This window comes from Vipera ursinii, assembly GCF_947247035.1.
Source record: "Vipera ursinii genome assembly, chromosome: 15".
Taxonomy (NCBI): domain Eukaryota; kingdom Metazoa; phylum Chordata; class Lepidosauria; order Squamata; family Viperidae; genus Vipera; species Vipera ursinii.
In genome coordinates this window covers 6,498,358-6,524,379 of record NC_139528.1, presented here as the reverse complement: position 1 = coordinate 6,524,379, position 26,022 = coordinate 6,498,358, and the positions used below count along the sequence as shown (strand labels likewise).

At 47.6% G+C, this 26,022-nt stretch overlaps 2 protein-coding genes across 11 annotated transcripts in view; one reads left to right on the top strand and one right to left on the bottom strand.

The window, feature by feature from the left end:
* The window catches only part of RNF115 (ring finger protein 115), a gene marked incomplete at its 5' end in the record, with an annotated part of 35,415 nt that extends 17,350 nt beyond the window's left edge, over positions 1–18,065 (top strand). For 2 of the 4 annotated variants that reach the window (XM_083374254.1, XM_083374253.1), the window contains one exon: positions 998–3,723. In XM_083374254.1, the coding sequence (XP_083230380.1) occupies positions 998–1,129 (132 nt within the window). In that variant the 3' untranslated portion in view covers positions 1,130–3,723. Of the gene's footprint in view, positions 1–997; positions 3,724–17,931 lie in introns of those variants that run through there. The other 2 variants (XR_014493838.1, XR_014493839.1) reach the window with 2 other exon arrangements.
* ITGA10 (integrin subunit alpha 10) overlaps positions 3,172–26,022 on the bottom strand; it is a 73,944-nt gene continuing 51,093 nt past the window's right edge. For 6 of the 7 annotated variants that reach the window (XM_083374171.1, XM_083374172.1, XM_083374173.1 and 3 more), the window contains 18 exons: positions 25,427–25,570; positions 24,494–24,697; positions 23,073–23,203; positions 21,728–21,894; positions 20,518–20,660; positions 19,873–19,986; positions 18,427–18,512; positions 17,845–17,986; positions 16,351–16,443; positions 14,723–14,799; positions 13,365–13,454; positions 12,591–12,675; positions 11,163–11,276; positions 9,838–9,930; positions 9,165–9,278; positions 7,682–7,780; positions 5,192–5,305; positions 3,172–3,834 (listed from right to left, as the gene is read on the bottom strand). In XM_083374171.1, coding sequence (XP_083230297.1) covers positions 3,784–3,834; positions 5,192–5,305; positions 7,682–7,780; positions 9,165–9,278; positions 9,838–9,930; positions 11,163–11,276; positions 12,591–12,675; positions 13,365–13,454; positions 14,723–14,799; positions 16,351–16,443; positions 17,845–17,986; positions 18,427–18,512; positions 19,873–19,986; positions 20,518–20,660; positions 21,728–21,894; positions 23,073–23,203; positions 24,494–24,697; positions 25,427–25,570 — 2,061 coding nt within the window. In that variant the 3' untranslated portion in view covers positions 3,172–3,783. The remainder of the gene's footprint in view (positions 3,835–5,191; positions 5,306–7,681; positions 7,781–9,164; positions 9,279–9,837; positions 9,931–11,162; positions 11,277–12,590; positions 12,676–13,364; positions 13,455–14,722; positions 14,800–16,350; positions 16,444–17,844; positions 17,987–18,426; positions 18,513–19,872; positions 19,987–20,517; positions 20,661–21,727; positions 21,895–23,072; positions 23,204–24,493; positions 24,698–25,426; positions 25,571–26,022) is intronic. The other variant, XR_014493832.1, reaches the window with a different exon arrangement.

The window sequence follows — 26,022 nt, the reverse complement described above, 5'->3', positions numbered from 1 at the left end:
TTTGGCATCTCTGGCGCTCTGAGTGGGCAGACGGCAGAGTGGTGTGGTCGGTCACACCCTCCATCTCATGAGTCAGTTGGCTGTGCTCTGCGCAAGGCGCACTCGGAGCATTTGTGACGCACTGCTTAAGAATGCAGCACTGCAGGCTGACTCTGCCCACTGCCAGCAGTTCGATCCTGACCGGCTCAAGGTTGACTCAGCTTCCGTCCTTCTGAGGTCGGTAAAAAGAGGACCCAGATAGTTGGGGGCAAAAGGCTGAGTGTAAACCGCTTAGAGGGGGCTGTAAAGCGCTAAGTGCTATTGCCATTCTGTCCCATTATTCTATTATTTTATTCTGTTCTGTTCTTATTCTATTCTGTTATTCTTTTTTGTTCTATTCTGTTCTATTCTTCTATTTTAATCTACTATTTTATTCTGTTATTCTATTCCTATTTTATTCTATTCTGTTATTCTTTTATTATTCTGTTTTATTCTATTCTGTTCTTCTATTATTTTATTCCATTCTATTCCTATTTTATTCTATTCTATTATTCTATTCTATTCTATACCATAATTGTATTCTATTCTATTCCATTCCACTCCACTCCACTCTCTCCTTTTCTATTCTATTCTAGTTATTCTTTTCTATTCCATTCCATTCCATATTTTCTATTCTATTCTATTCCATTCCATTCCATTCCATATTTTCTATTCTATTCCATTCCATTCCATTCTCTCTTATTCTATTCTATTCTATTCTATTCTATTCTATTCTATTCTATTCTATTCTATTCTATTCTATTCCATTCTATTCTTCTATTCTATTCTATTCCATTCCATTCCATTCCATTCCATTCCACTATTCTATTCTATTCTATTCTATTCTATTCTATTCTATTCTATTCTATTCTATTCTATTCTATTCTATTCCATTCCATTCCATTCCATTCCATTCCATTCCATTCCCCTGGTGGTGCCTGTCGCTCACACGCATGCTTGTTTTCGCCTCCTTTGACAGCACGACACGTGTCCCGTGTGCCGGAAGAGTTTGAATGGGGAGGACTCCGCTCAGCAAGCCCCGAACACAGAGGCCTCCACGAGCAACTCCTTTGGCAGCCCAGGCCACCTGCACGACCGATGGACTTTCTGAAGCCTCCCCAGGGCCAGTGGGAGAGAGAAGGGCAGCGGAAGCCCGCGGCACTCTTTGACTACAGTTGTAAATTGTACGATAACTCAAAACTACACGAGCAAGTAGCAAGAAGAGAGGAAGCGGGCCTGGGCAGCATTCACACACCCACACGCACCCATGGAAGCCTGCCCTCCCCCTTCTGAAAAACGGTCCCCGAGGAACCGTTTCTTGAACCTTCAGGTCTGTAAGGGCCACGTCAGTGCTGGCAGGGCGGGAGCGGCGTCCCTTAAAGCCCGTGGACCTTCTCCTCCGGTAGCTGTACTAATCGCTGGCTGGCTGTCCACGTAACACCCTTATCTGGAAGTGGGCTGAGAAGACAAAAGCTCGGAAGGAGCCAGGCGTCGGAAGGCCTGCAGGGGACGTGGCTCCCCGCAGCGCCTTAAGCGTGGCATCTTTGGAGGGGGCTGGTGGCTCTTCCTTTGCATTTGGTGTCTTGGGTTCAGAAGGGGGGGGGAGGAGAAGGAACCCCCCCCCCCAATCTACTCTTCCCCGCTCCAGGTTCCCGTGGAAGCAAACAGGTGACGCTTTGCCTGGGCGAGGCAGGCCTTCCTGTGGCTGGATTCCTTTGCTTGAACTGGAACATCCACTCGCCTGCCGCACGAGGCCCGGTTTGCTCCTTGCTGTCCCCACGGACTCCTTTGTCTTTCACAGCGAAAAGGGCTGTGTTGCCAGGTATTCCTCTGTATTGAAAACGCGAATGCCAGTGTTGGAAGTATCAGGAAGAACAGCTCGTCTCTCTATCTCTCTTTCTCCCCCCCCCTTTTCTTTTTTTTCTTCCTCTATACGCCGGCATTCTTTTCTCCTCGGCTTTTAAGCCTCTCGATCATGTCTGAACTTCCTTTGTACCCCACCAGCCCTGGGGTGTGTGTGTGTGTGTGTGTGTGTGTGTGTGTGTGTGAATCTCTCATTGAAAAGCCAGATCAATGTCTCACCTTCAAGTGGAGAGGAAAGGGGGTGGGGGGTGGGTGGGCAGGTGAGTTAGCCAGGTCAGTATGCAAAGAGGACAAAGATTTTTTTTTTTTAAAAAAAACCCACTTTTCTCCCCCCCCCTGCCCCCCCCCCCCACACTACAAGGAAATCGTTGTAAAAACGTGCCTGGGAGTCGATGCTAAACGTAGCGCCTTTTGCTTGCTATTGAATAAAGGTTTTAATAAGAAACCAGACAACGAAGGTAATTTTTAGCCGGGCAGGTTTGGCCTCTTCAACACTGGCAGGCTCAAGGCTCATGGAGGCCGGGTTGGGCCATTTGAGGCAGTAATCGGAGCGGCCGCGTTGCCCACCTGGCAGCCTCGGCCCTTGAAAGGCAGGCCGCCCCCAGGCCCAGCACCGTTAGAAGCCTCGCAGCTTGGGGGAGAGGGGGGGCTGCTGTGGCCAAAGGGCCTCGTAAGGCCCTGAAAAAAGTTGCAGGATCCTTCGTGGCCCCAGAATTCTTCCCGGGTCTTGGCACCCGCAGAGGTTTCTCTCTCCAGAACAAGCCCCTCCTTGTGCCAGTCCAGAAAGATGAAGAGAAAGTGGCAGAGACGGCTGCCCGCTAGCCCTTCCGAGTCCTCCTTCCACTTGGCTGCAGGCCTCACCGCTCTTGAGAACCGGAGGGCCTGGCTGGAAATTGGGAGGCTGCAATTCCCGTTATTCTGCATTGGCTGAGGTCGACGGGAGTTGGGAGTCCAGCCAAGGCAGCCAAAGATTGTGATTTCCCCCCCCCCCCCAGTGTTCGTTAACTTTTAGGAGTTCTGGATTTGGAACACCCACTTTTTTTAGCCCAAAGGAGGGATGCGACTGTCGCCACCTTGCCTTTTGGTAACGTCAGGCAGCTGGAGCGTTAACCCTCTTCCACACAGTGCTTTTTTTTTTTTTTAAAAAAAAGGAGTAACTTTCCCAGTTTATAAAATCCCCGTTTTTCATTAGAATAATTTTTTTTCAGAAATTCAGGTGGATCGTGGGCAGGAAGGGGATGCCGCACCCCAATTTGTGCGAGAAACAGACACGAACGGCCTCTTTTGGGGGGGGGGGGAGGGACCAGTTTAACACTATGCCTTGTTTTGGAAATGGGCACGCCCAAAAAGCCGAAGGATACCAAATCCCAGTGGCTTGTTCAGTGCTCGAACCACAGTTGTCTCAAGCTTTCTCTTGGAAGTAAAAATCCGGCAAGATTTACAACACGCAGTCCCGACAGCAGCTTCCGGTGCAGTGTCAATGCCAGACTGAACCCCAAATTTTCCTCAGGGTGGGGTGGGGGTTGAAAAAGCATCTGGAATAAAGGATTTCCATCTGGGGATTTCCTGCACGGTGTAAAGGAGACCCACTGAAAAATCCTCGTGCCTGTTTTCTTCCGCCCGCAAATCTTGCAGGCAAACGTGGCTTTTGAATTAATCCCCTGAATATCGGTCTCGGCGAAATTTAGAGAGCGTGTATCTAAATACACAGAAGGGGAGGGGAAAAAAGTTGTGCTTTCTTGTTCCCAAAATGCAAAGAAAGATGCTACCTTAAGATTTTGGAACCATCCGCGCGGACCAGCCCGAGCATCTGTGGTCCTAAAGGTGATTGGCACAGAAAAACCCCCCCGCAGATGATGCTTCTTCTTGGGCAAAGAGTCTTTGTTCCACCGGACTCGACTTTCACTCCTCTTTCTCATTTTCCCCGGGTTTTTTGTGCATGAAAAATCCAATCTGAGGTTGGGATGAGAGAAGGAAGCAGAAAACGGTTATTCATACGCTGCAGAGAATTGGAGGTTTAAAGTTTCCATTCTGAAGCTTCCAACTGCAACTCAGCCTAAGCTCTCTTTCCTTTTTCAAGCCGCTAAGTGGGAGAAACGTCGGTGAATTCTCTGCTAAGAGGCGTTTTTGCTCCCACTCTTAGCCACGGGGAAAGGCGTTTCCCCGCAATTCTCTCAAATTCAGACGCTTCTTTTTTCAGGGACCTGTGGCAAAAATTTAAGGGCACAATCGATACAGGTAGCCCTCCACTTAACAACAGTTCGTTTAGCGACCGTCTGAAGTTACACGTGTGACTCGGGACCGTTTTTCACACTTAACCACCCCTTGCAGCATCCCCAGGGTCAGACGCTTGGGAGTTGACTCAGGTTTACGACGGTTGCCACGTCTCGTTGATTCCCCTTTTTGCCATCTTCCGAGAAGCCAAGTCAACAGAACCAGAATCACTTAACAACCGTGAATCTGTTGGGGGGGGAGGCAATATGCTGACTCTGTAAGACAGTTTTAAAGAGGGCTGCAAAATGTGGCGAAGCAGTATATAAGTCGTAAGTGCCCCCGTTACTTTCAGTGCCGCTGTAATTTTGAATGTTCGCTAAATGAACGGTTGTAAGTCGAGGACTGCCTGCATTCACAACAGCCCCTTCCTCAGTGCAGGAACTGCCATTTCAGCAGAATTAACTTTTTGGGGAGGGGGCTTCTGGGAGCCATAGCTGGCACCGTGCTTCCCAAGGTGAGGGGCTGAGCCAAAAATGGAATTTGACATGACGTGTTTTAATTTCAACAAAAACAGTAATCTGTAACGTTAAGAAATAAACTTCAACCTAAGTAAACGCAACGAGTGTGATTGATTCATCCTGATCTCTTTAATAGCTTTCAATCCTCCTGTCGTGCTCCTTATAATTTTCAATGGCTGTCCTAACTGGCAGGCCGATAGGATAATTTATGCTTTTGCAGAGTCAACTACAGACCTGAGGGGTCTTTTTAAGATCTTCTAGTCCAGTGGTCCCCAACCCTTTGGGCACCAGGGACCGGTTGCGTGGAGAAAGGTTTTTCCAGGGACCAGAATGGTGGTGGTGGGGTGTCGTGTCTGGTTTTGCATGCTGCCTGCATCCCACGGATGGGGCTTCGCTTCTTTGCGTGAAGCGGTTTTTGGCATGCTACGGAGCTGTGCTGGTCCATGGACCGGGGATTGGGGACCCCTGACCTAGTCAAACCCCCCCCCACACACACACACACGCACAGATAGACAATCAGTGCAGGAATCCGGATTCAAGCATCCCCAGGAGATACATGGATCCCACCCAATTCTTACCTTCCATAAAAAGACGATGACCAGGGTTAGCAGCAGGAGGCCACCAAGGATGCTGCCAATCAGAATCCAGAGGGAAAGAGGGACCAGTTTGGACTGGATGATCTCCAAGATAACCTGCAAGGAGATCAAACTCCTGAGAAGGCCGTGATTCCAAAGGCCTTAGAACCGTGGTGGCGAACCTATGGCACGCGTGCCATAGGTGGCATGCGGAGCCTGCTCTGTGGGCACATGTGCCGTCCGCCCCAGCCGGCCTTCAGCTGGGTTTTATAAAACCTTTTCGCTTTCGGCTTCCACCTTCCTTGTGCCAAAAAAAAAAAAGTTTCAATAAATCAATTTCAACTTCTCGCGGGGAAAAAAAAGATCTCGCAAAGTTGGATTTGATTGAACTTTATAGTCCCACCCACTCTGCCATTACCACTGCAGCCACACCCACCCAATGGGCAATGCCCACCCAGCACCCGATGATACATGTGGGTTTTCGGTTGCAGTTTGGGCACTCCGTCTCTAAAAGTTCACCATCACTGCCTTAGAAGGTTAACATGGCTGTTCTGCATAACCTCATATTCTGGGTAACAAAACACCGGAGCGTACCAATCACCCCACCCCCCAGTTTGGAGGAAGCCTCATGGGATCCACCCTGCCAAGGAGAACACGACCTTCCCGTTGCTCCGGTAGGGCAGGGGTGGACATATACAGGTCCTCACCCTGGTGGCCGCAGGGAGGTGTCCTCACTGCCCTTCTCTACATCCATCTTATGATGCAGTGCCAGAACCGGACAAAGTACAAGATGGCCTCTTGCCAAATAAATGGAATTTTGGGATGGGTTTATTGAAGGTCGCTTTTTGCTTTCATTTGTAATACACCTAGTCCTTGGCTCTTTTATGACTCGTGGACTTAACTCCCAGAATTCCTCAGCCAGCGTGGCTCAGCTTGGAAACCTCTCCCTTTCCCCTTAGCATGGCTGGCTCAGGAATTCTGGGAGTTGAAGTCCACGAGTCATCAAAGAGCCAAGGTTGCCTACCCCTGGTCTAGTCCTTGCAACAGTTTGTGTAGTGACCGTTCAAAGTTAACAACGGCACTGAAAAAAGTGACTTATGACCGATTTTCCACACTTAACAACCTTTGCAGAATTCCCACCTCCTCAGTCACATGATCAACATTCACGTTTGGCAACTGATTCGTATTTATGACAGTTTCAGCATCCCGGGGATCTCCTTTTATGACTTTCTGACGTGCAAAGTCAAAGGGGAAGCCCGAGTCGCTTCTCAAGTGCAATGGATCACTTCGCAACCGTGGGAAGAAAAGCAAAAAAAAACGTGGGAATGAAGCAAAACTCACTTAACAAGTGCTTTGATTAGCAACGTAAATTTTGGCCTCAATTACGGTCGTAAGTCGGGAACCACCTGTAATACTAACAGTTAATTAAAAGGCAGTGAAAGAGATGTATTTCGTTAGTTAACGTCGTGGCTTTTCATCTCTCAGTTTATTTTATTTTTTTTGGATAAACTATTTCATGGAATATTTGCCACCACGTGACCTTGAACCGAGCTTGAATGATGGTTTAAGGTGGAATTATATAAATAGACAACCACTGATTTTCCCGAGGGGCCATATGAGAAACTGGGACTCTTAGGGAGGGCTGATGATGATGCCCTGCCCCCCCCTCCCAATGCCACGGACCAAACGGGCCACCCGTGGAAAAATGCCTTACTTAGTCTGCACTAAAGAAAAGCTTTAAAAATGACATTTCTACAAATAGTCCTTTTAATTACGACCATCATGGAGCCTGCTCATCACGGTCACAAGTCCTGATGATCATAAGTCAACCCCCCCCCCCGACTGACCTGATCTTACAAGCTTTTTCTCGCAGTCATTCAACAAACCGATGGTTTGCTAACGGGCTGGGTTCTATCAAAACGCGCAGAACGTGTCGTGACCCCAGGATGTTGCTGAGCACCCCCACAAGTGCAGTCACACAAACGTGGGGAGGGGCGTGCAGCCATCAGAACTTCAAATCTGGGTCGTAAGTACCAGAGGAGAGCCTGCCATAACTTTGAATCGGTCGTAAGCAACCGGTCGTGTGTCGAGGACTTAAGACGATTAACCTTTAACCATCTTTAATCCTCGACGAAACTTTAATTAACCTTCAATTAACCTTTAATGGAGAACTAAGGTGATTAAAAAGGCCTGGAGAGAAAAACACATGAAGAACGGTTGCGGGAAGTGGGTATGGTTGGTCTAGAGAAAAGAAGGACCGGGGGGGGGACGTGGGGATCATGTGGGCAGCTAACCTTAAGTCCTTGTGCAGCCAAAAGAGACATAAGCCACACACACACACACACACACACACACACACACACACACACACCATCTCTTTTGTTTCCAAGGGAAGGCAAGACTTATGATAAAGTAGTCAACTTGAACCTTCCACATGTGGATCTGGCTGCTTGTGTGGTGGACACGAGGCCCCGTGCCGATCCCATCTCTTACCTCCCGCTGGTGGGCGGCTTTTGGTAGGAGAAACAGGTTGTTTTTCTCTTGAACGCTCAGGGTGATGCTGCTGACGATCTTCACTGACTTGAACTTGGCCTAGATCCACAAAATTAAAGTGTGACGAGGGTTCCACAAAATTAAGGGTGCATCCTTATCCTCTTTTGAAAAGGATTCAAAATGGTGAGGGTGTGTACGTGTGTGTGTGTGTGTGGGAGTGTGTGTGAGGGTGCCAAGGAAGGTGCGCAGGAGGTGCAGTGAGGATTGAGGCTGAGTGGAAGCCGGAAGATTCCTGGGTGAGGGAGCCTTCCCCCCCCCCAGGTGACTTATGACTTTTCCTGCTGGCTTGCCTATTGACCTTTTGGGAAAGTCAGCAGAAGTGACGATCGCAGGATTGTGGGGTGCTTGGCAACTGGTTGTATGTGTGCAGGGATTGACAAGCATCTGATCCCGTCGGATCCAAGATGGTCCAAGAAAAGTGATAAAAAAATAAGAGTGCTCAATTTCAAAACGATGGCACTCAAAAACTATCGAATGCAATGATGCAATTGTCAATGCTGCAAACACTGACATGTTTTTGCACTGACAATATAAGAGACAGCCTGTTATTTTAATTGCTTCATTTGGGAGGGAGGAATCACCCAGAAGTTGTGAGAAGATTGGAAAAGCCCGCGTACAGAATGGGAAGTGAAACCTCATATGTAAAACTAATTGGATAATGTGATTTATGACGTGTAAATAAGGGCAGGGACTGTGTGTGTGTTATGATGGGTTTGGGGGGAGGAGATTTCAGATTCTGGCATCCCTCCATGAGTGCCGATGTTTCGTTTCATTACTAAGACTTTTTAGATAAATAATATACCTGCAATTTGTTTGATTTGTCTTATTCATCGGAACCATGACAGCAATAACATGAGGAAAGATATAAAAAGGGTGGGCTTAAACCCTTAAACCAGCGGTCCCCAATCTTTACGGCTGGAACTGGCCCACCCCTTGAATGAGCTGAGCTGTACGTGCACGCCAGCTTGCCGCTCGCACAAATTGAGTTGCACGCCTGTGCGTGCCAGCTCGCCGCTGGCACAAGTCGAGCTGCGTGTACGCATGCATGCTGGCCCACCACTTGCACGGCCTGGTTCTAAACAGGCTATGGGCCAGTAGTAAACTGGCCCAGGGGCTGAGGACCCCTGCCTTAAACTAAAGTCCAATGAAACATTCCTTGCAGAAGACTGTTTCCCCCCTTTGTGTGTATTCTTTTCTTTTCGCTATGACTATTTACACAACACCCTGCACTTGGCTTACAGTACTTTATACACTAAACCACAGCTAGCTAGTTTGCTGAGTTTGCCCAACGTATGAAAACCACAAGCTGTGCTGATCAGGACACAGTTGGTGAGATGGAAGAGAAAATTCCTCCCTTGCTTCACAGACACACACAGACACACACACAAACACGCGCGACAAGAGACCCTGTGGCGGCACTCACCCTCCGGAAGAACTCGTTCCGGACAGCTCTGAGCAAGTGGACGGTGACTTCGGAGTTCCTTTCGAGGTGCTGCAGCTGGCAGGTCACCACTTGACAGCCGGCGTTGGTGCAGTTCTGCAGGGGAGGAAAAGCAATGGGGTTTTATCCTGAATCTCCTCGGGGAAAAAAGGTGATTTCTGGGCTCATAGAAAGTGCCAGGCCCAAAGAAAAAATGAACAGATTCTGGCTTAGTCCTCAGGTAAATGCTCAGGGACGCGGTGGCTCAGTGGGTTAGGATGCTGAGCTTGTTGATCAGAAGGTCGGCAGTTTGGCGGGTCGAATCCCGAGTGCCGTGTAACCGAGTGAGCGCCTGTTACTCATCCCAGCTTCTGCCAACCTAGCAGTTCGAAAGCACGTCAAAACGCAAGTAGAAAAATAAGGACCACTCCGGTGGGAAGGTAACAGCGTTCTGTGCGCCTTTGGCGTCTAGTCATGCCGGCCACATGACCACGGAGACGTCCTTGGACAAGCGCTGGCTCTTCAGCTTTGAAATGGAGATGAGCACCGGCCCCTAGAGTCAGAAACGACTAGCACGCATGTGCGGGGGAACCTTTACCTTTACTTAATTCCCCAGCGCTCCGGGATTTTTGAAAGATACCATGCAATGGTTCTAAGATGACCTCTGCCAGCTTACCACTCTGTCTGTGTGTGCCAATTCTTCTGGGTATAGTGGAATCACACTGCTAGCTGCTTCGAACTCGGTCTGATTTGGCGAGCTGCAGGTCATCTTAAGAGTTAAAAGAATAAAGCATCAAATTGCTGTTTGGATTGTAATTTTCCCCCAAAGTTGAGTGGGGTCTGTGACAATTCGACCACAGCCAACTCACGGCAGGACAACTTACTGTGGGATAAGAGTTACGCTAATATCCAAGGGATGGTGGAATAGAATCATTAAAGAAAGGATGCAAATGGGGGGACAGAATGAAATGTGAAAGACAAAACTTAAAATAAATTGTTATTTGTTTTAAATAATTAAACCAAATTGTTAAATTGTCCCACAGTGAGTTTAGTTGTGGTGAGTTGGCTGCCGCAAGTTGTCTGCGGTGAGTTTTCCCATTCCGAGCTAAGTGTGGGGGCTGTTTTTCCAATGTTTCGACAGAATTTTCTGGAAACTGTTTCTAATTAAGAACCATTTCAAAAATGCAAGATGTTGTGAGCAGCCAGATTGGACCCTGACTCCTTTTTTTTTAGTTGAGGGCTAAAGAAAAAGAAAGCATGGCTAGGGAATTCTGAGAGTTGAAGTCCAGACATCTGCCAGCTGGCAAGGTTGAGAATCATGGGTTACAGGGGTAGGCAACCTTGGCTCTTTTATGACTCGCAGACTTCAACTCCCAGAATTCCTGAGCCAGCATGGGGGAACTATGGCCCCCTCATGACTTTTGAACTTCAACTCCCAGAATTCCTGAGCCAGCATGGGGGGAACTATGGCTCCTTCATGACTCGTGGACTTCAACTCCCAGAATTCCTGAGCCAGCATGGGGGAACTATGGCTCCTTCATGACTCGTGGACTTCAACTCCCAGAATTCCTGAGCCAGCATGGGGGAACTATGGCTCCTTCATGACTTGTGGAGTTCAACTCCCAGAATTCCTGAGCCAGCATGGGGGAACTATGGCCCCTTCATGACTCGGGGACTTCCAGAATTCCTGAGCCAGCATGGGGGAACTATGGCTCCTTCATGACTTGTGGACTTCAACTCTCAGAATTCCTGAGCCAGCATGGCTCAGCATGAAAACCTCTCCTTTTCCCCTCAGCGTAGCTGGCTCAGGAATTCTGGGAGTTGAAGTCCACGAGTCATAAAGGAGCCATAGTTCCCCCATACTGGGTCAGGAATTGTGGGAGTTGCAAGTCCACGAGTCATAAAAGGGCCAAGGTTGCCTACCCCTGGTTTAGGAGTTCCTCTGGCAAGAGAGCTGCTGTGTCGTGGGAACCTGTGCATAAGTGAAGCCAAGCCACTTACATTATCCGCCAGGATGCGAGTCACCCAGAGGAATTCTTTCCCTTGATAGCCAGTGGCAGGAAGCGCCATCCGGAGCGAGAGATCGGTCACAGCGTAACAGGCAAGATTTTGTATCTGCAAGGAGAAGAAAACCAAAGGTTTAAATTTTTTTAAAAAAATGGGGATGTGAACAGTTGAAGGTCCCACCTACGAAGAAATGGGATTTCATGGGATCCAGCAAGAGAGTCCTTTCCCTTAAACTCTGCTGAAGATGTTACCTAGCCTGGTGACAAAACATTTGGAAACCAACCCACGAGCTCAGAGGACAAACGTCCACCCCTGACGCCTTTTCTGCCCGCTGGAGCATCCTCCCATCATCACCACCACCGCCCCGAGGCCAGACTGGCCCATCCTTGCTGGTCTTGCAGAAGGACCTGAAGGCTTTACCAACTGGCTGGGGCTGCAAAGGGGCTTTGTTGCTAGAGAAACTGGTTGCCTTCTCCCACAGCTCACGTTTTTCAATGGTTTGGGGTGATATTTACCAAATAAATAAACAAAACAGGCCAGTTGCTTCTTTAGAGCAGAGGCCCCCAACCTTTTGGGCACCAGGGACCGGTTCCGTGGAGAGAGGTTTTTCCACGGACCGGAGGGGTGTGTGGTTTTGTGTGCTGCCTGCATCCTGCGGATGGGGCTTTGCTTCTTTGTGCAGACCGGTGGCTGGCATGCCGTGGCCCGGTACTGCTCCACGGACCGGCGGGTTGGGAACCCCTTCTTTAGAGCACTCCAAGCCCCACTTGGAGACCGAATGGGACAACCACAGAGAATTCACCGCGGGACAACTCACTACCGGAAAATTCAATTTAGTCGTTTCAAATAATTTAAAAATTCTTTTTAATGTTTGTCATTCGTCTTTTATTTTTATTTTATTTTTATTTTATTTATTAATCCCATTTATATCCCGCCCTTCTCCGAAGACTCAGGGCGGCTTACAATCTAAGCACAAATCAATGTGCTTAGCAGTAGCCTTCATTCTATGTATATGCCTGCTTATTAGGGCTTTCACACACACCCCCAAGCGGCATTATTACAAAGTCAGCTTAATTGCCCCCAACAATCTGGGTCCTCATTTTACCTACCTCGGAAGGATGGAAGGCTGAGCCAACCTTGAGCCTGGTGGGACTCGAACCTGCACTAACTGCAGGCAGCTGGTGTTACTTAAGGAGGCATCAGCCCACTGCTCCACTGCATCCTTTCTTTAACGATTCTATGCCACTATTTCTTTGATATTAGTGCGATTCTTGTCCCGCGGCGAGTCGGTCGTGGCGAGTTGAAAGGGGGAAAACCTGCTGGATCCTGCGCCCCCCCCCCAGCCCCCCCCCCCACCAAAAGTGCTAAAACAAAGTTGGCAATTCCTCCCGGTGTCTTGCTCCTTCTTCTCCGCATCTTTACCTTGATGGTTGTCCGAAACTCTGGGCTCATGTCACTCGGGAACGTCCCCACCGGGTGGACTTCGTAACGGTTCAGGGTCGACTCGCTAAAACCAGAAAAAAAAAAAAGAAAAAAAGCTAAATCGGAGGCATCCTTTGAGTTGGAGATTCGGAATAGTCCACTTGAGCCTTAAGACATTTCCGCCTCCCCAGCGCACCACTTCCGAACTACTACAGCTAGTCCTCAACTTACGGCCACAACGGGCCCTCAAAATTTCTGTGGCGAAGCGAGACATTTGTTAAGTGAGTGTTGCCCCGTTTTAGAAACTTCCTTGCCACCGTTGTTAAGTGAATCCCTGCAGCTGATAAGTTAGTCACTTGGTTGTTAAAGGAAGCGGCGCTTCCTCGCTGGTTTTGCTCGTCGAAAGGGGATTGCGTGACCTTGGGTCACAGCAACGGTCGTAAGAACGAATCAGGCGCCAGGCACCTGAATTTTGATCACGTGATCGTGGGGTGGGGGGTGCCACAAAGGCCGTAAGTGTGAAAAAGGGTCATAAGTCCCTTTTCCCAGTGCTGTTGTAACTTTGAATAGCCACTAAAGGGACTGTTGTAAGTTGAGGACTAGAGCGGTGTGCTCCTGGACACAAGATGACAAATAAGGAGCCAGGCTGTTGAATACATCAATAAAGCAGCCATTTGTCTGCAGGCCTGACTTGCCTGGGATGTCTTTCAAATCCCTAACAGGGACACACACACACACACACACACACACACACACACACACACACGGACTCACCTGGTCAGGAAGAGGTCAGGCTCATAAGAGACGAAGGCGGTGGGCTGAGCCGTGTTGTCTGTCAGCGTTTGATTCAACTCACTGCTGTCGCTGCAGAGAAAAAAGGGAGAAAAAAAGTGATTTTAATGGGTTGGGAGGCAGCCCTTCTCAAGACGAGGGGAAGCGGAGGCTTTTCACAGTCAAAAGGCTAAAAAAAAAAAGAGCCTTGGTGGAGCAGTGGGCTAATGCCTCCTTAAGTAACACCAGCTGCCTGCCATTAGTGCAGGTTCGAGTCCCACCAGGCTCAAGGTTGACTCAGCCTTCCATCCTTCCCAGGTAGGTAAAATGAGGACCCAGATTGTTGGGGGCAATAAGCTGACTTTGTAATAATTTTTTATTTTTATTTATTTTAATTCCATTTATATCCCGCCCTTCTCCAAAGACTCAGGGTGGCTTACAAGCTTAGCAATGCCGCTTGGGGGTGTGTGTGAAAGCCCTAAAAAGCAGGCATATACATAGAATGAAGGCTACTGCTAAGCTTGTAAGCCGCCCTGAGTCTTCGGAGAAGGGCGCGATATAAATGGGATTAAAATAAAAAAATAAATAAATAAAAAATGTTGAATTCTAGGTATTTAAGGGGGTGGATGTTGGGGAGGCAGCCCCCAAAGTATGGGTGGCAGAGCCGGAATTATTCCCAAGCAGGAGCGTCAGGGTCTCGAAACCCAAGAAAAACATATTGCGATTCTTCCAAGCAGATGTCTTTAAGAAAGCTAGTCCTCAACTTACGACTGCAACTGAGCCCAAAATATCCGTTGCTAAGCGAGAGGGTTGTGAAGGGAGTTTTGCTCCCTTCTGCAACCTCTCTTGTCGCATTCGTTAAGCGAATCAGCCGCTGCAATGGTGAGTCGCGCGGCTGTAAAGTGAACCTGGTTTCCTTACTGACGTCGTCCGAAGGTCGCAAAAAGGGGAATCAATCACGTGACACCCGGGACGCTGCAACCCTCATCGATACAAGTAGAACTTGACTCACAGCCGCAACTTGAGTTCATAATTGCTGTTGCTAAGTGAGACCTTCGTGAAGAGAGTTCTGCCCCATTTTACGACTTTTCCAGCCACGGCTGTTAAGTGAATCGCCGCAGTTGTTAAATTAGGAACACGGTTGCCAAGTGACTCTGCCTTGCTTGCCAGAAGGTTGCAAAAGCAGATCACGTGACCCCTTTGTAACTTTGAACGGTCGCTAAATGAGCTGTTGTAGGTGGAGCACTGTACCCGGGTTTCCCCTTTGGGAGTAATTTATTTTATTCTTTATTTGCAACCTCCCAACATGTTGCTATCAAACAGCAGACAGGCCTCCTTAATTCCCCAGCCCCAGTTCTCACCTGCTGGCTGTAAGCTTCACCTGCACTTTGTTCAGAAGTGAGGAGCAGCTGAATTCGAACTCGAGGGCAAAGGCCACCTGGGAAGGAGAGTGAGGGAAAAGGAATAACAGAGTAACTGAGCTGGAAGGGACCTTGGAGGTCATCTAGTCCACCCCCACTGCTCAGGCAGGAAACGCTGTACCATTTCAGACAAATGGCTGTCCAATCTTTTCTTAGAAACCTCCAGTGTTGGAGCATCCACAACTTCTGGTGGCGAGCCGTTCCACTGGTTAATTGTCCTCACTGTTAGGACCTTTCTCCTTAATTCCAGAGTGCTTCTGTCCTTGATTAGTTTCCATCCATTGTTTCTTGTCCTGCCTTCAGGTGCTTTGGAGAATAAGTTGACCCCTTCCTCTTCTTTGTGGCACCCTCAAATACCGGGATACTGCTATCAAGACCCCCACACACACCCGCCCCAGTCCTTCTTTTCTCTAGACTGGCCATATTCAATTCCTGCAACCGTAGGATAACAGGGTTATTCCAAACATAGAATAACAAGGTTGGAAGGGAACCTGGAGGTCTTCTAGTCCAGCCCCCTGCTTGAGTAGGAGACTCTATACCATTCTGGACAAATGGATGTCCATTCTCCTCTTGAAAACCTCCAGTAATGAAGCACCTACAACTTCTGGTGGCAAGCTGTTCCACTGGTTGATTGTCCTCACTGTTAGGAAGTTTCTCCTTAATTCCAGGTTGCTTCTCTCCTTGGTTAGTTTCCATCCGTTGCTTCTTGTCCTGCCTTCAGGGGCTTTGGAGAATAAGTTGACCCCTTCCTCTTCTTTGTGGCAGCCCCTCAAACATTGGAACGCTGCTATCAAGTCCCCCTGAAGTGTTAAAACCGGCTCTCCTGCCATGAAAGACCAGGAGCTGGTTTTAAAAGGCAGGATTGCTAGCTTCTTATTGCTGAGAGAGCAGGACAGGCAGTCCTCGACTTACGGCTAACCGAAAAAAAGGAGTTACAACCCAGTTCGAAAGCTCTGATAGCTCCCCCCAAGTCACATGACACTTTGGGTGCTCAGCGACACAGCCACATTTACAGCCTCTTGCAGCATCCTGTAGCCACGTGACACCTTTTACGACATTTTGGGGAAACCGTGCCGTAGCCAAGGATGGTTCCCTTAACCCCTGTGGCTTTCGTTTGAGGGGTTCTCTTAACGCCTGCCACGAAAAAGTCATAAAAGCAGGTCAGTCAGGCAACTGACCCAGTTTACAACCCTCCTCCCTTGCAACCGTAATGACCAGGCTCGCCTTGGCTTTGCTCGTCAGAAGGTTGCAAAGGCAGATCACGCGGCTCTGGGACACCGCAGCCGTCGTTAATGTGAGTCCGTTGTCCAGCATCTGAATGTAAATCATGTGGAGGCTGGAAGTCTAAAAAAAATGGTCGTAAGTCACTTTTCCCCCAGGTCCGTTGTAACTTTGAACGGTCGTTCAGCAAACTGCTATAAGTCGAGGACTACCTGCAGCGCATCATGTGATTCTTTACGAGAGACATCTTTTTATCGCTAAGCCTGTGTGCTTTCCCTTCTATTTAGAGATCGGGGGCAGAAGGGGGGGGTTGGGACGGATGCTCTAGCAGGCCTCTGTTTGCTCACCTTCGCCATGGACCGGAAGACGGGATAACCCACGCTGCACACACGAGCCTGAGGGGACGAAACGGAGCACTCCATTTTCATGGGGTTCTCCCCCTGCGGGAGAAAGAAGAGCTAAAATAAACAAATTTGGGCCTCTGGAGAGGTTTTTCGGTCGTGGTTCCAGCTTCTGTCAACCTAGCAGTTCGAAAGCACGTCAAAATGCAAGTAGAAAAATAGGGACCACTCCGGTGGGAAGGTAACAGTGCTCCGTGCGCCTTTGGCGTCTAGTCATGCCGGCCACATGACCATGGAGACGTCCTCGGACAAGCGCTGGCTCTTCGGCTTTGAAACGGAGATGAGCACCGGCCCCTAGAGTTAGAAACGACTAGCACGCATGTGTGGGGGAACCTTTACCTTAATTTACTCCGATAGATGAATCCCATCAAAAGAGCTTCCAGGCAAGAAAGCCTTCCTCAAAGAACATTTTATTCAGGAAACAAAGTATTGGTACTACGTAGTTGAACCCAAAAACTAGATTCCCTTCCCCCGGATACGAAGTAGCAAACTGCAATTCCCACCCCCAATAAGCTGTCATAAATCACATTCTCCAATTAGCCTGAAACTCAGCCTTTCTCTCCAGCTCCTCAGCCCGCCAAAACGTTATCAGCTCGTCCTTGGGTTCCCACAAAGCAGCATTTTTTTTTATTATTATGGCTAGCTGAGCTCAAGCATCCATCCCAATCCCCAACCCCCCTTCTGCACCTGATCTCTAAATAGAAGAAAAAGCATGTGAAAAGCAAAAAGAGAAAATGGCTGCCATTTTCATCAGTTGTCAGAGTGGGAACATCCAATGTCAGGATGGTTAATACACAGTGGCGCAGTGGTTAGAATGCGGTATTGCAGGCTAATTCTGCCCAATGCCAGCAGTTCGATCCTGACCGGCTCACGGTTGACTCAGCCTTCCATCCCCCTGAGGTTGGTAAAAATGAGGGCTCTCTAAACCGCCCAGCAAGGGCTATAAAGCACCATGAACTGGTATAAGTCTAAGTGCTATTGTTATTTATTTCTAGTTTTCATGTTCCTGAAAACATAACCCCAAGCCAACAATCTGTAACTAGGTTCACACAGCGAGTTAAACTGTTGCTTCACCAGGAAAGAAATGCAACTTGCGGGGGCAATGCAGCAATGCAGACTCCAAGTCAAAGTTTACCAATCGCAGGGCTGGACCTTTTCCCACCATTCAGCTGAAATCTTGCTTCTAAGTAGAGCAATGCCCAAGGAATGGTTAAAAGAAATGGTGGGGATTGAATTTCATTATTGAGCTAACTAAAATAGACCTGCCGTGACTTCGGTTATTAGAGGCAACGTCTTTGTATATGTAAAATAACCAAAGCCATTACTTTCCCCAACTTGTGGAGCACTTCCAGCATCTTTAGAAAGTCCATCTTGGAGCTTAGAGTGGGTCTCCCTTGGCTGGTCATCCCATTGTCCTGCTTAGGGTTAGGAGCACCATACCTTCATGCCAAGGCTGGAGAAGTGGAGACTTCTGGAAAACCAGATCTGGAGGGTGGTGTTGTAGGCGTTTTCTTTCTTGTTCTCCAGAAGGACGTCAACCACCAACTTCCGCTTCCCTTTACGGATGACGTGAGGCTTCTGCCTGGAATGAGGAAAATTGATGGTAACCCTGTGAGTTGCAAGAGGAGAGCAATGGTCCCAGCTTTGGCTTGTGGGCAAAAGAGAGATGGGTGAAATATTCGCCAGTCTCTCTAGCCAATCTCTACTTTTCTCAGTCTTCAAGATTAAATATGGGTGAAACAACCAATCGATAGCTTAAATTCTGTGGAACTCTATGCTCTTCCGAGACGTGGTTATTGAACACATCTTGCTATTAATATTCTAAATTTGGTTTTAGTTAGTGGTTTTTTAAGTTAGGCCTGGCTGGGGGAAATCATAGAATCCTAGAGTTGAAAAGAGCCACTTAAGCCACCAAGTTTAAATCTCTGCTCAGGCCAGAGCTCTTGTTTTGTTGTGTGTTTTTTTTAAAATCTCCATTAAATGTCTGCCTAATTTGCAAGATATTTTGGATCGGATTCCTACCTGGATCCACTGATATCCATCTCAGCCTGTAGCACCAGATCTGTTACACACTGATCATCCTCACCACAGTCCTTGAAAAAGGGGATCTGGAAAACAGCCAACTTGATTGATTCTGCAGAGTTTTTGTCTCCCTCCCTCTTCTTAAAAAGAAGTTTTTGGTTGTCTAGGAGTATCTCAAAGGCATCTGCCTTTTTCCTTAGTCTTCATCCCTCTTTCTTACTAACAAAACTGGACTTTCAAGATGGATGGTGATTAACATTTATATGCTACTTATAAAGGGTGTAGGTCTCAACATATTTATTTATTTATTTAGTTTTATATACCGCCCCATTCCCGAAGGACTCAGGGCGGTTTACAGGGCAAAATTTAAAAGACAATATAAAAGTTGAAATAGAAATAGAATTAAAATGAATTAAATTAATTAATAGCCCAACAAATTAAAACAAAGTTTAAAAACTTAAAACCCCTCAGTCCAGGCCAGATAGATCAAAGAACCAGGTTTTCAGGTCCCGGCGAAACGAACGAAGGTCGGAGGCGGTCCGGAGTTCCACTGGCAGGTCGTTCCACAGGGCAGGCGCGCCCACAGAGGACGCCCTCCCTCTGGGGATCACCCGCCGGCACTCCCTGACCGGCGGCACCCTAAGGAGGCCCTCCCTATGGGAGCGCACAGGACGATGGGAAGTTGATGCTGGCAGCAGGTGCTCCCTAAGATAATACGGGCCCATGCCATTTAGGGCTATATATGTTGTATATAGTATGTTTAAATGTGTGTCGTGTACGTGTACACTTCGAGAGCAAGCAACTCAATTTCATTTTTAACGTGTGCCGTTGTGCCCACAGTAAAAAATGACAATAAAGGTTATCTAATATCTAATATCTAGCCTAGGTGAGCATGAATAATTGCTTACAGATGCTATCCAAAGTATTTTGAAATTATTGCTTATGTGCTGAACTACGAAGACTATGCAACCCATCTCTCTTTAGCATGTATAGAGAAAAATATATCCAGATATATGTCATCTTGAAATATCTAAGAAGAAGGGAAAGTCCAGTTTATTTTCTGGCGTTGAAGCTTTCACATTCATTATGCCCTGTGTATCGGATTTAAAGACTATATTTTTCCTGTTTTCAAACGCCAAGGTTTCCTGCTAGACCTGCTCACGAGACTTTTGATTTATTCTAACAGCTCAGGTGTTGCAAAAATACTCTGAACTGTGAGCAGTTGAGGTCTTTCACTTAGTGCTTCTCAACCTTAGTAACTTTAAAATCGACATTCTGTGGATAGGAGTCAAAGCGCTACTCCTTAGTGTAAGACTCTCACGGGCTGCTGTTTTGTTTTTTCTCATCAGTAACTAAAATTTGCCCTTTCTTTCCTACCACGTCTGGAACGCGCAGTTTATGCCACACGTCCATGGGTGTGAATATCCCGTGGCTGTTTTCACTTACGAGCTTCTTAACAGTGGTGGGCAGCTTCTCATCCAGTACAGGCCCAGGCTGCTCACTTTCACTCAGCGCAAACTTCATGGTGATGCCGACCGGCCGCAGGTAATCTGAGGTGTCCTGTAGGGGAGAAATAGAGCTGAGACCTTTTGTAGAAATAACATCGGCCCTGAAATTCCTAAGGTGTTTCCTTCCCCTTCAAAATGGACCATCCTCGCAGGCTGTGGAAATGTAGTCCAGTTTTTCCCCGGAAAGTGTTTTCCAAACAAGATGGAAAAGCTCATTTTATTATTCTGGACCGGTGTGCCAGCAGCTTTAAGATGTTTCAGCTCCTAGAATTCAGCGTTCAGAGGTGCGGGCTGGCTGGCCAGGTGAGGATTTCTGAGAGAAAGACACACACACACACACACACACACACACACACACACACACACACACACCCTTCATGACCTATAAGTTCTTTCCGATTTCACGATTTGGACTCTTCAGCCAAGGAAGGACACCTTTCCTTGGAAAGGAAACATTCTGAAGACAGAGGGCCACAGCAGGCACTTGGTACGTTGGCTTTGCACAGCCCCTCTTTGGCCAACCAACCAGGCGTTTGGACCAGCTGCGTCCCACAGGCCAGAGGTAAACCCATGCCACACTCACAATGACGTGGAAGCGAGCCGTTGAGCATGCCGTCCTGCCCACGGTGGCCCGGGTCCTCTTCTGCAGCAGCTTTTGAGAGCTGCTGTCAAAGACGGCTCTGGTGCTAAACTTCCTGTCGTCCAGGGAGATGTTGTATTTTATACCTAGGATCAAGCGATACGGAGAATTTACTTAGGTTCAATGGGCCCTGATGGGCCAGACGTAGCTACTTAAGTCCCCTGGAAGCCTGTCCAGAAATTGCATAATTGAAACGTTGCTAAAAAAACAAAACCACAGATTTTTCTGCCATTCTTCCTCATCATTCCCTTGGCCTGTTGCCCCAAGGCTGCCCATCCTTGGTTCAAGGAGTCCTAGTGGACAATCACTTAAAGATGAGCCAGCCGTGTGCTGCAGTTGCCAAAAAAGCCAACACAGTGCTAGGCTGCATTAATAGAGGGACAGAATCAAGATCAGGTGAAGTGTTAATACCACTTTACAATGCCTTGGTAAGGCCACACTTGGAATGCTGCATCCAGTTTTGGTCACCACGATGTAAAAAAGATGTTGAGACTCTGGAAAGAGTGCGGAGAAGAGCAACAAAGATGATTAGGGGACTGGAGGCCAAAACATACAAGGAACGGTTGCAGGAATAGGGTATGTCTAGTTTAATGAAGAGAAGGACCGGGGGGACATGATAGCAACTCTTCCAGTATCTCAGGGGCTGCCCCAAAGAAGAGGGAATCAAGCTATTCTCCAAAGCACCAGAAGGCAGGACAAGAAGCAACGGGTGGAAACTAATCAAGGAGGGAAGCAACCTAGAACTAAGGAGAAACTTCCTGACAGTGAGAACAATTAACCTGCCTCCAGAAGTGATGAATGCTCCAACACTGGAAGTTTTTAGGAAGAGACTGAACAGCCATTTGTCTGAACTGGTATAGGGTTTCCTGCCTGAGCAGGGGGTTGGACTAGATGACCTCCAAGGTCCCTTCCAACTTTATTATTATTATTAACAGCCTGCCTCCAGAAGTGGCGAATGCTCCAACACTGGAAGTTTTTAGGAAGAGACTGGACAGCCATTTGTCTGAACTGGTACAGTGTTTCCTGCCTGAGCAGGGGGTTGGACTAGATGACCTCCAAGGTCCCTTCCAACTTGATGATGATGATATGATGTCACGTAACCAAGCTGGGCAGTAGCAGAAACATTTGAAGCTCTGGCTTGTGAGGCACTTACTCATATGGCTGTCGCGGGGACCCAGAGAGCGCGAGGTCACGCGGAAGCAGAAGTTAGCCGTCACACAGACAGATTCCTTCCCATTTCTCTGGCAGTTTTTCTGGATCACGTTGATGGTGGGAGGGTTGACCGAGATGGATCCATTGATCTGCACAATCCTCCTGGATCTGGTTTGTTGCCAACAAATATAATTGTAACCACCAAAGACATACCGGCTTCCACAATCTAAGCACTGTGATTGGGTACAATCTATATTACTGTCATATGCCCTCTCTATATAGCCATGTTCCTCGGCAACTTTTTAAGGTGTGTGGACTTCAACACCCAGAATTCCTCAGCCCTTCATCTATCTTTGAACTATAGGGCGGGTTGCTAGTACTTTAATAAATAAGAGGCACCCTTAACATTGAGATTGGTGGCATATAAATTTAACGAATAAAAAAATAAAGGGACTGGAAATGTTCAGCGGGACGGACGTATCTGCCAAAGTTTTGACGCTCTTGCAAGATTCTGATGTGCTTACAAAATCCTTGTAAGGATTTTCAAGTTGAATGGGACAAGTCACCAGGGCCAGCTTGCTGTGGAACAACCCAACAAGTGAATTTAATTATTTAAAATAATGTAAAAAAAATGACAGGTGGTCCTCAATTTGCGAGCACCATTTTCTGGCCACATTGGTTAAGTGAATCACTGAAGTTCTTAAATCTGTAACACAGTTGTTAAGTGAATTTGGCTTTCCCATTGTTTTGGCTTGCCAGGAGGTCACAAAAGGTGATGCACACACACACACACACACACACCTGGGACACTGCAGCAGTTATTAAATGTGACTCAACTGTCAAGCATCCAAGCGTAAATCACGTGACCCTGGGGATGCTGCACTGGTCATACCGGTGAAAATTGGTCGTAAGTTACTTTTATTCAGTGCCGTTGTAACTTTGGTCACTAAGTGAACCCTTGTAAGTCGGGGACTCCCTGTATTTTAATTTTTGTCATTGACATTTCATTTCGTCCCTGCTTTGACATTCTTTTTTTTTTAATGATTCTATGACACTATTTCTTCGATATTAGTGTAACTCTTGTCCCCTGGCGAGTTACAGGTCATAGACCCATTCCAAGAGATCTGGAGGTTCGGCCTCAAGGCCAGAAGCGGGGCTGACCTCTGCTTTCGTGGATAAGAAGCTTCTTCAGAGTGCCAGGCAATTTCTGAGACTCTGCTGAAAAGTCTTCCCACGCCTTGCCTTTCCCCCGAGCGAAGATTCTGCAAGGCACCAGCTTTCCTGTTACTCACCAGCCCCCCCCCGAATGGGATTCGTCTTCCATGGTCCTCCTTCCAGCCCCTCACCTTAAGACCACTGCAGCATCCTGGGCCCCCACAGCCAGATCCACCAGGCCGTCCCCGTCCATGTCGATCTGCCCGTCCAAGCTGCGGCCAAAATAGCGAAGGCCCCAGCGAAGCCCGGCTGACTCGATGCGCTGCCAGGGAAGAAAGCGACCGTTTTTTGGCCTTTTTTTAGCCTGCGTTCCCAAAGCTGAGGACTCTGGGGACCCTGCCTGGATGCTTGGAAACGTATGTCAACCGTCCCGTTAGCAGATGCATCAAAAGAAACTCCTGGGACATTATTCTCCAAAGCGCCCGAAGGCAGGACAAGAAGCAACGGATGGAAACTGACCAAAGAGAGAAGCAACCTAGAACTAAGGAGAAACTTCCTGACAGTCAGAACAATTAACCAGTGGAACAACCTGCCTCTAGAAGTGGTGAATACGCCAACAGTGGAAGTTTTTAAGAAGAGACTGGACAGCCATTTGACTGAAATGGTAGGCTGAAATGGTATATGGTTTCCTGCCTGAGCAGGATCTCCAAGGTCCCTTCCAACTTTTTTATTATTATTATTATGTAATTTTTATTCATTAAACATGAACCTCATTCAACTGAACACTCAAACTGACTGGCACTAATGGTTGACACGGGTTGCTGCCAGCATCCTAGGTATCAACCAGGTATCTCCTTACATTTTAAGATGTTCCGAGTAGCACAGTTTTTTTGTAGCTTTGCTGGAGTTATTGCAGGAAGCTGCAATTTCTTGATGTACTTTGCAAAGTTTTTGGACATAGTTCCCAGTGCCCTGATGACAATGGGTATCATCATCATCATCATTATTATTATTATTATTATTATTATTATTATTATTATTATTATTATTATTATTATTATTATTCAGTGCACAGTCAGCCAGTTGTTCAGACTGGATTTAGAATTTTTGTCTACCTATTGAGTCCTTCCCAAGGACCTGGGATAGGCAGATGTGGAAGTTTGATGGCGTTACAGATCTCGTTGCAGGATGGAAGCAGTTCCTAGTAAGGCCGCCTTTTGCAATTGTCTGATGGCGCATTTGTCAATGCCGATTGTGTTCAAGTGGTGCTCCAGTTGTTTTGGGATTGCACCCCAGGCACCTATTACTATTGGTACTACCCTTGCTTGCCTTTGCCACAGTCTTTCTATTTCTATTTGTACGTCTTTGTATTTTGTGATCTTCTCCAGTTCTTTCTCGTCTATTCTGCTGTCTCCAGGCACTGCCACGTCCGCTATCCAGACTTTTTTGTCTTTCTTATCGACAATTATTAAGTCCAGGGTGTTATGTTGCAGGTGCATGTACTAGAAGACCTCCAACTTATTATATTATCATTGTTGTTGTTGTTGTTGTTGTTAACTCATGGGAAAGGAAAAGTAGAAATTGAAAGTGGATAATGCTAGAGCTCACGCACCTGTTTGAAACGTGGTAATACAGTTGTACGATAGCCGTGGTACAAGTAGACCGCCCCCTGGTGGTTGTCTTCCAAGGGGGCACCCACAACTACATCGTTAAAGCTGTCGTGATTAAGATCGGGCACAGCCAGCAAGGCGTAGCCAAAGCGAGCATCCTGAGGTTTGGGGTCAGGAAAGAGGGTCCCGTTGAATGTCAGGAGTGACTTCAAAAAGAAGAGGAGACAGAGAAGCGCTTATTAAAAGCAAAGACATTCCTTTCTCACCTCGGCATCCAACTCACATCAGGAAATGAACTTTTTTTTGCATATTGCCAGGCAGATGCTAAGATTGGTTCTGGGTGCACAACCACAAAGTGAAGAGAAAAAAAAATAATCTCCCTTTGGACGGGTAGTCCTCGACTTACAATAGCTCATTTAGCGACCATTCGCAGTTACAACGGCACTGAAAAACGTGGCTTTGGACCCTTTTTCACACTTACGACCGTTGCAGCCTCTCCGCGGTCGCGTGACCCAAATTTAGATGCTTGGCCACTGCTTCACGTTGATGACCGTCGCTCTTTCCCAAGGGGGTCACGGGATCACTTTTGGCGACCTCCTGACAAGCAAAGTCAATGGGGGAAGCCAGGTCCACTTCGCAACCCTGTCCCTAATTTTAACGCCTGCGGTGATTCACTTAGTAACCGTGGCGAGGAAGGTCGTAAAATGGGACAAAACTCACTTAACCGACGTCTTAAAATTAACTACAGAAATGTTGGGCTCAATTGTGGTCGCAGGTTGAGGACTACGTGTAGTTTCTCCGTACGTTTCATTTATTATTTAATTTTAAAAAAGTATATGGCTAGCCAACTCACTCCTGGTGACCCTGGCTGTCTTACAGAAATACGACCCCCAATTCAAACTCCGATTAAACCCCTGCCCCTCAACGACACTCACCTGTCCAACCCTGTACAGGTAAACGCAGCCAATCTCTTTGTTCTGTGGGCCCAGGTACATGGGGGCAGCCACAAGGAGGACATCTGTCACGCCGTCCCCGTTGACGTCCACTGGGCAAACCTCACTGCCAAAGTAGGATCCAATCTGCACGAGACAATGAAGGCGACGTCAACGTCTGTGAAGGCAGATCTACCTGGGCACCTCATGCTCTCTCCTGTGTCAGGCTCCCCAAACTAAGAAAGACCTGGTGAAGTTCTTCCGAACAAAGAGGATTAGGGGACGGGAGGCTAAAATGTATGAAGAACAGTTGCTGGAATTGGGTCTGTCTTAGTTTAATGAAGAGAAGGACGAGGGGGGACACGATAGGAGTCTTCCAATATCTCAGGGGCTGCCCCAAAGAAGAGGAAGTCAAGCTATTCTCCAAAGCGTCCGAAGGCAGGACAAGAAGCAACGGATGGAAACTAACCAAGGAGAGAAGCAACCTGGAACTAAGGAGAAACTTCCTGACAGTGAGAACAATTCACCAGTGGAACAACCTGCCTCCAGAAGCGGTGAATGCTCCAACACTGGAAGTTTTTAAGAAGAGACTGGACAGC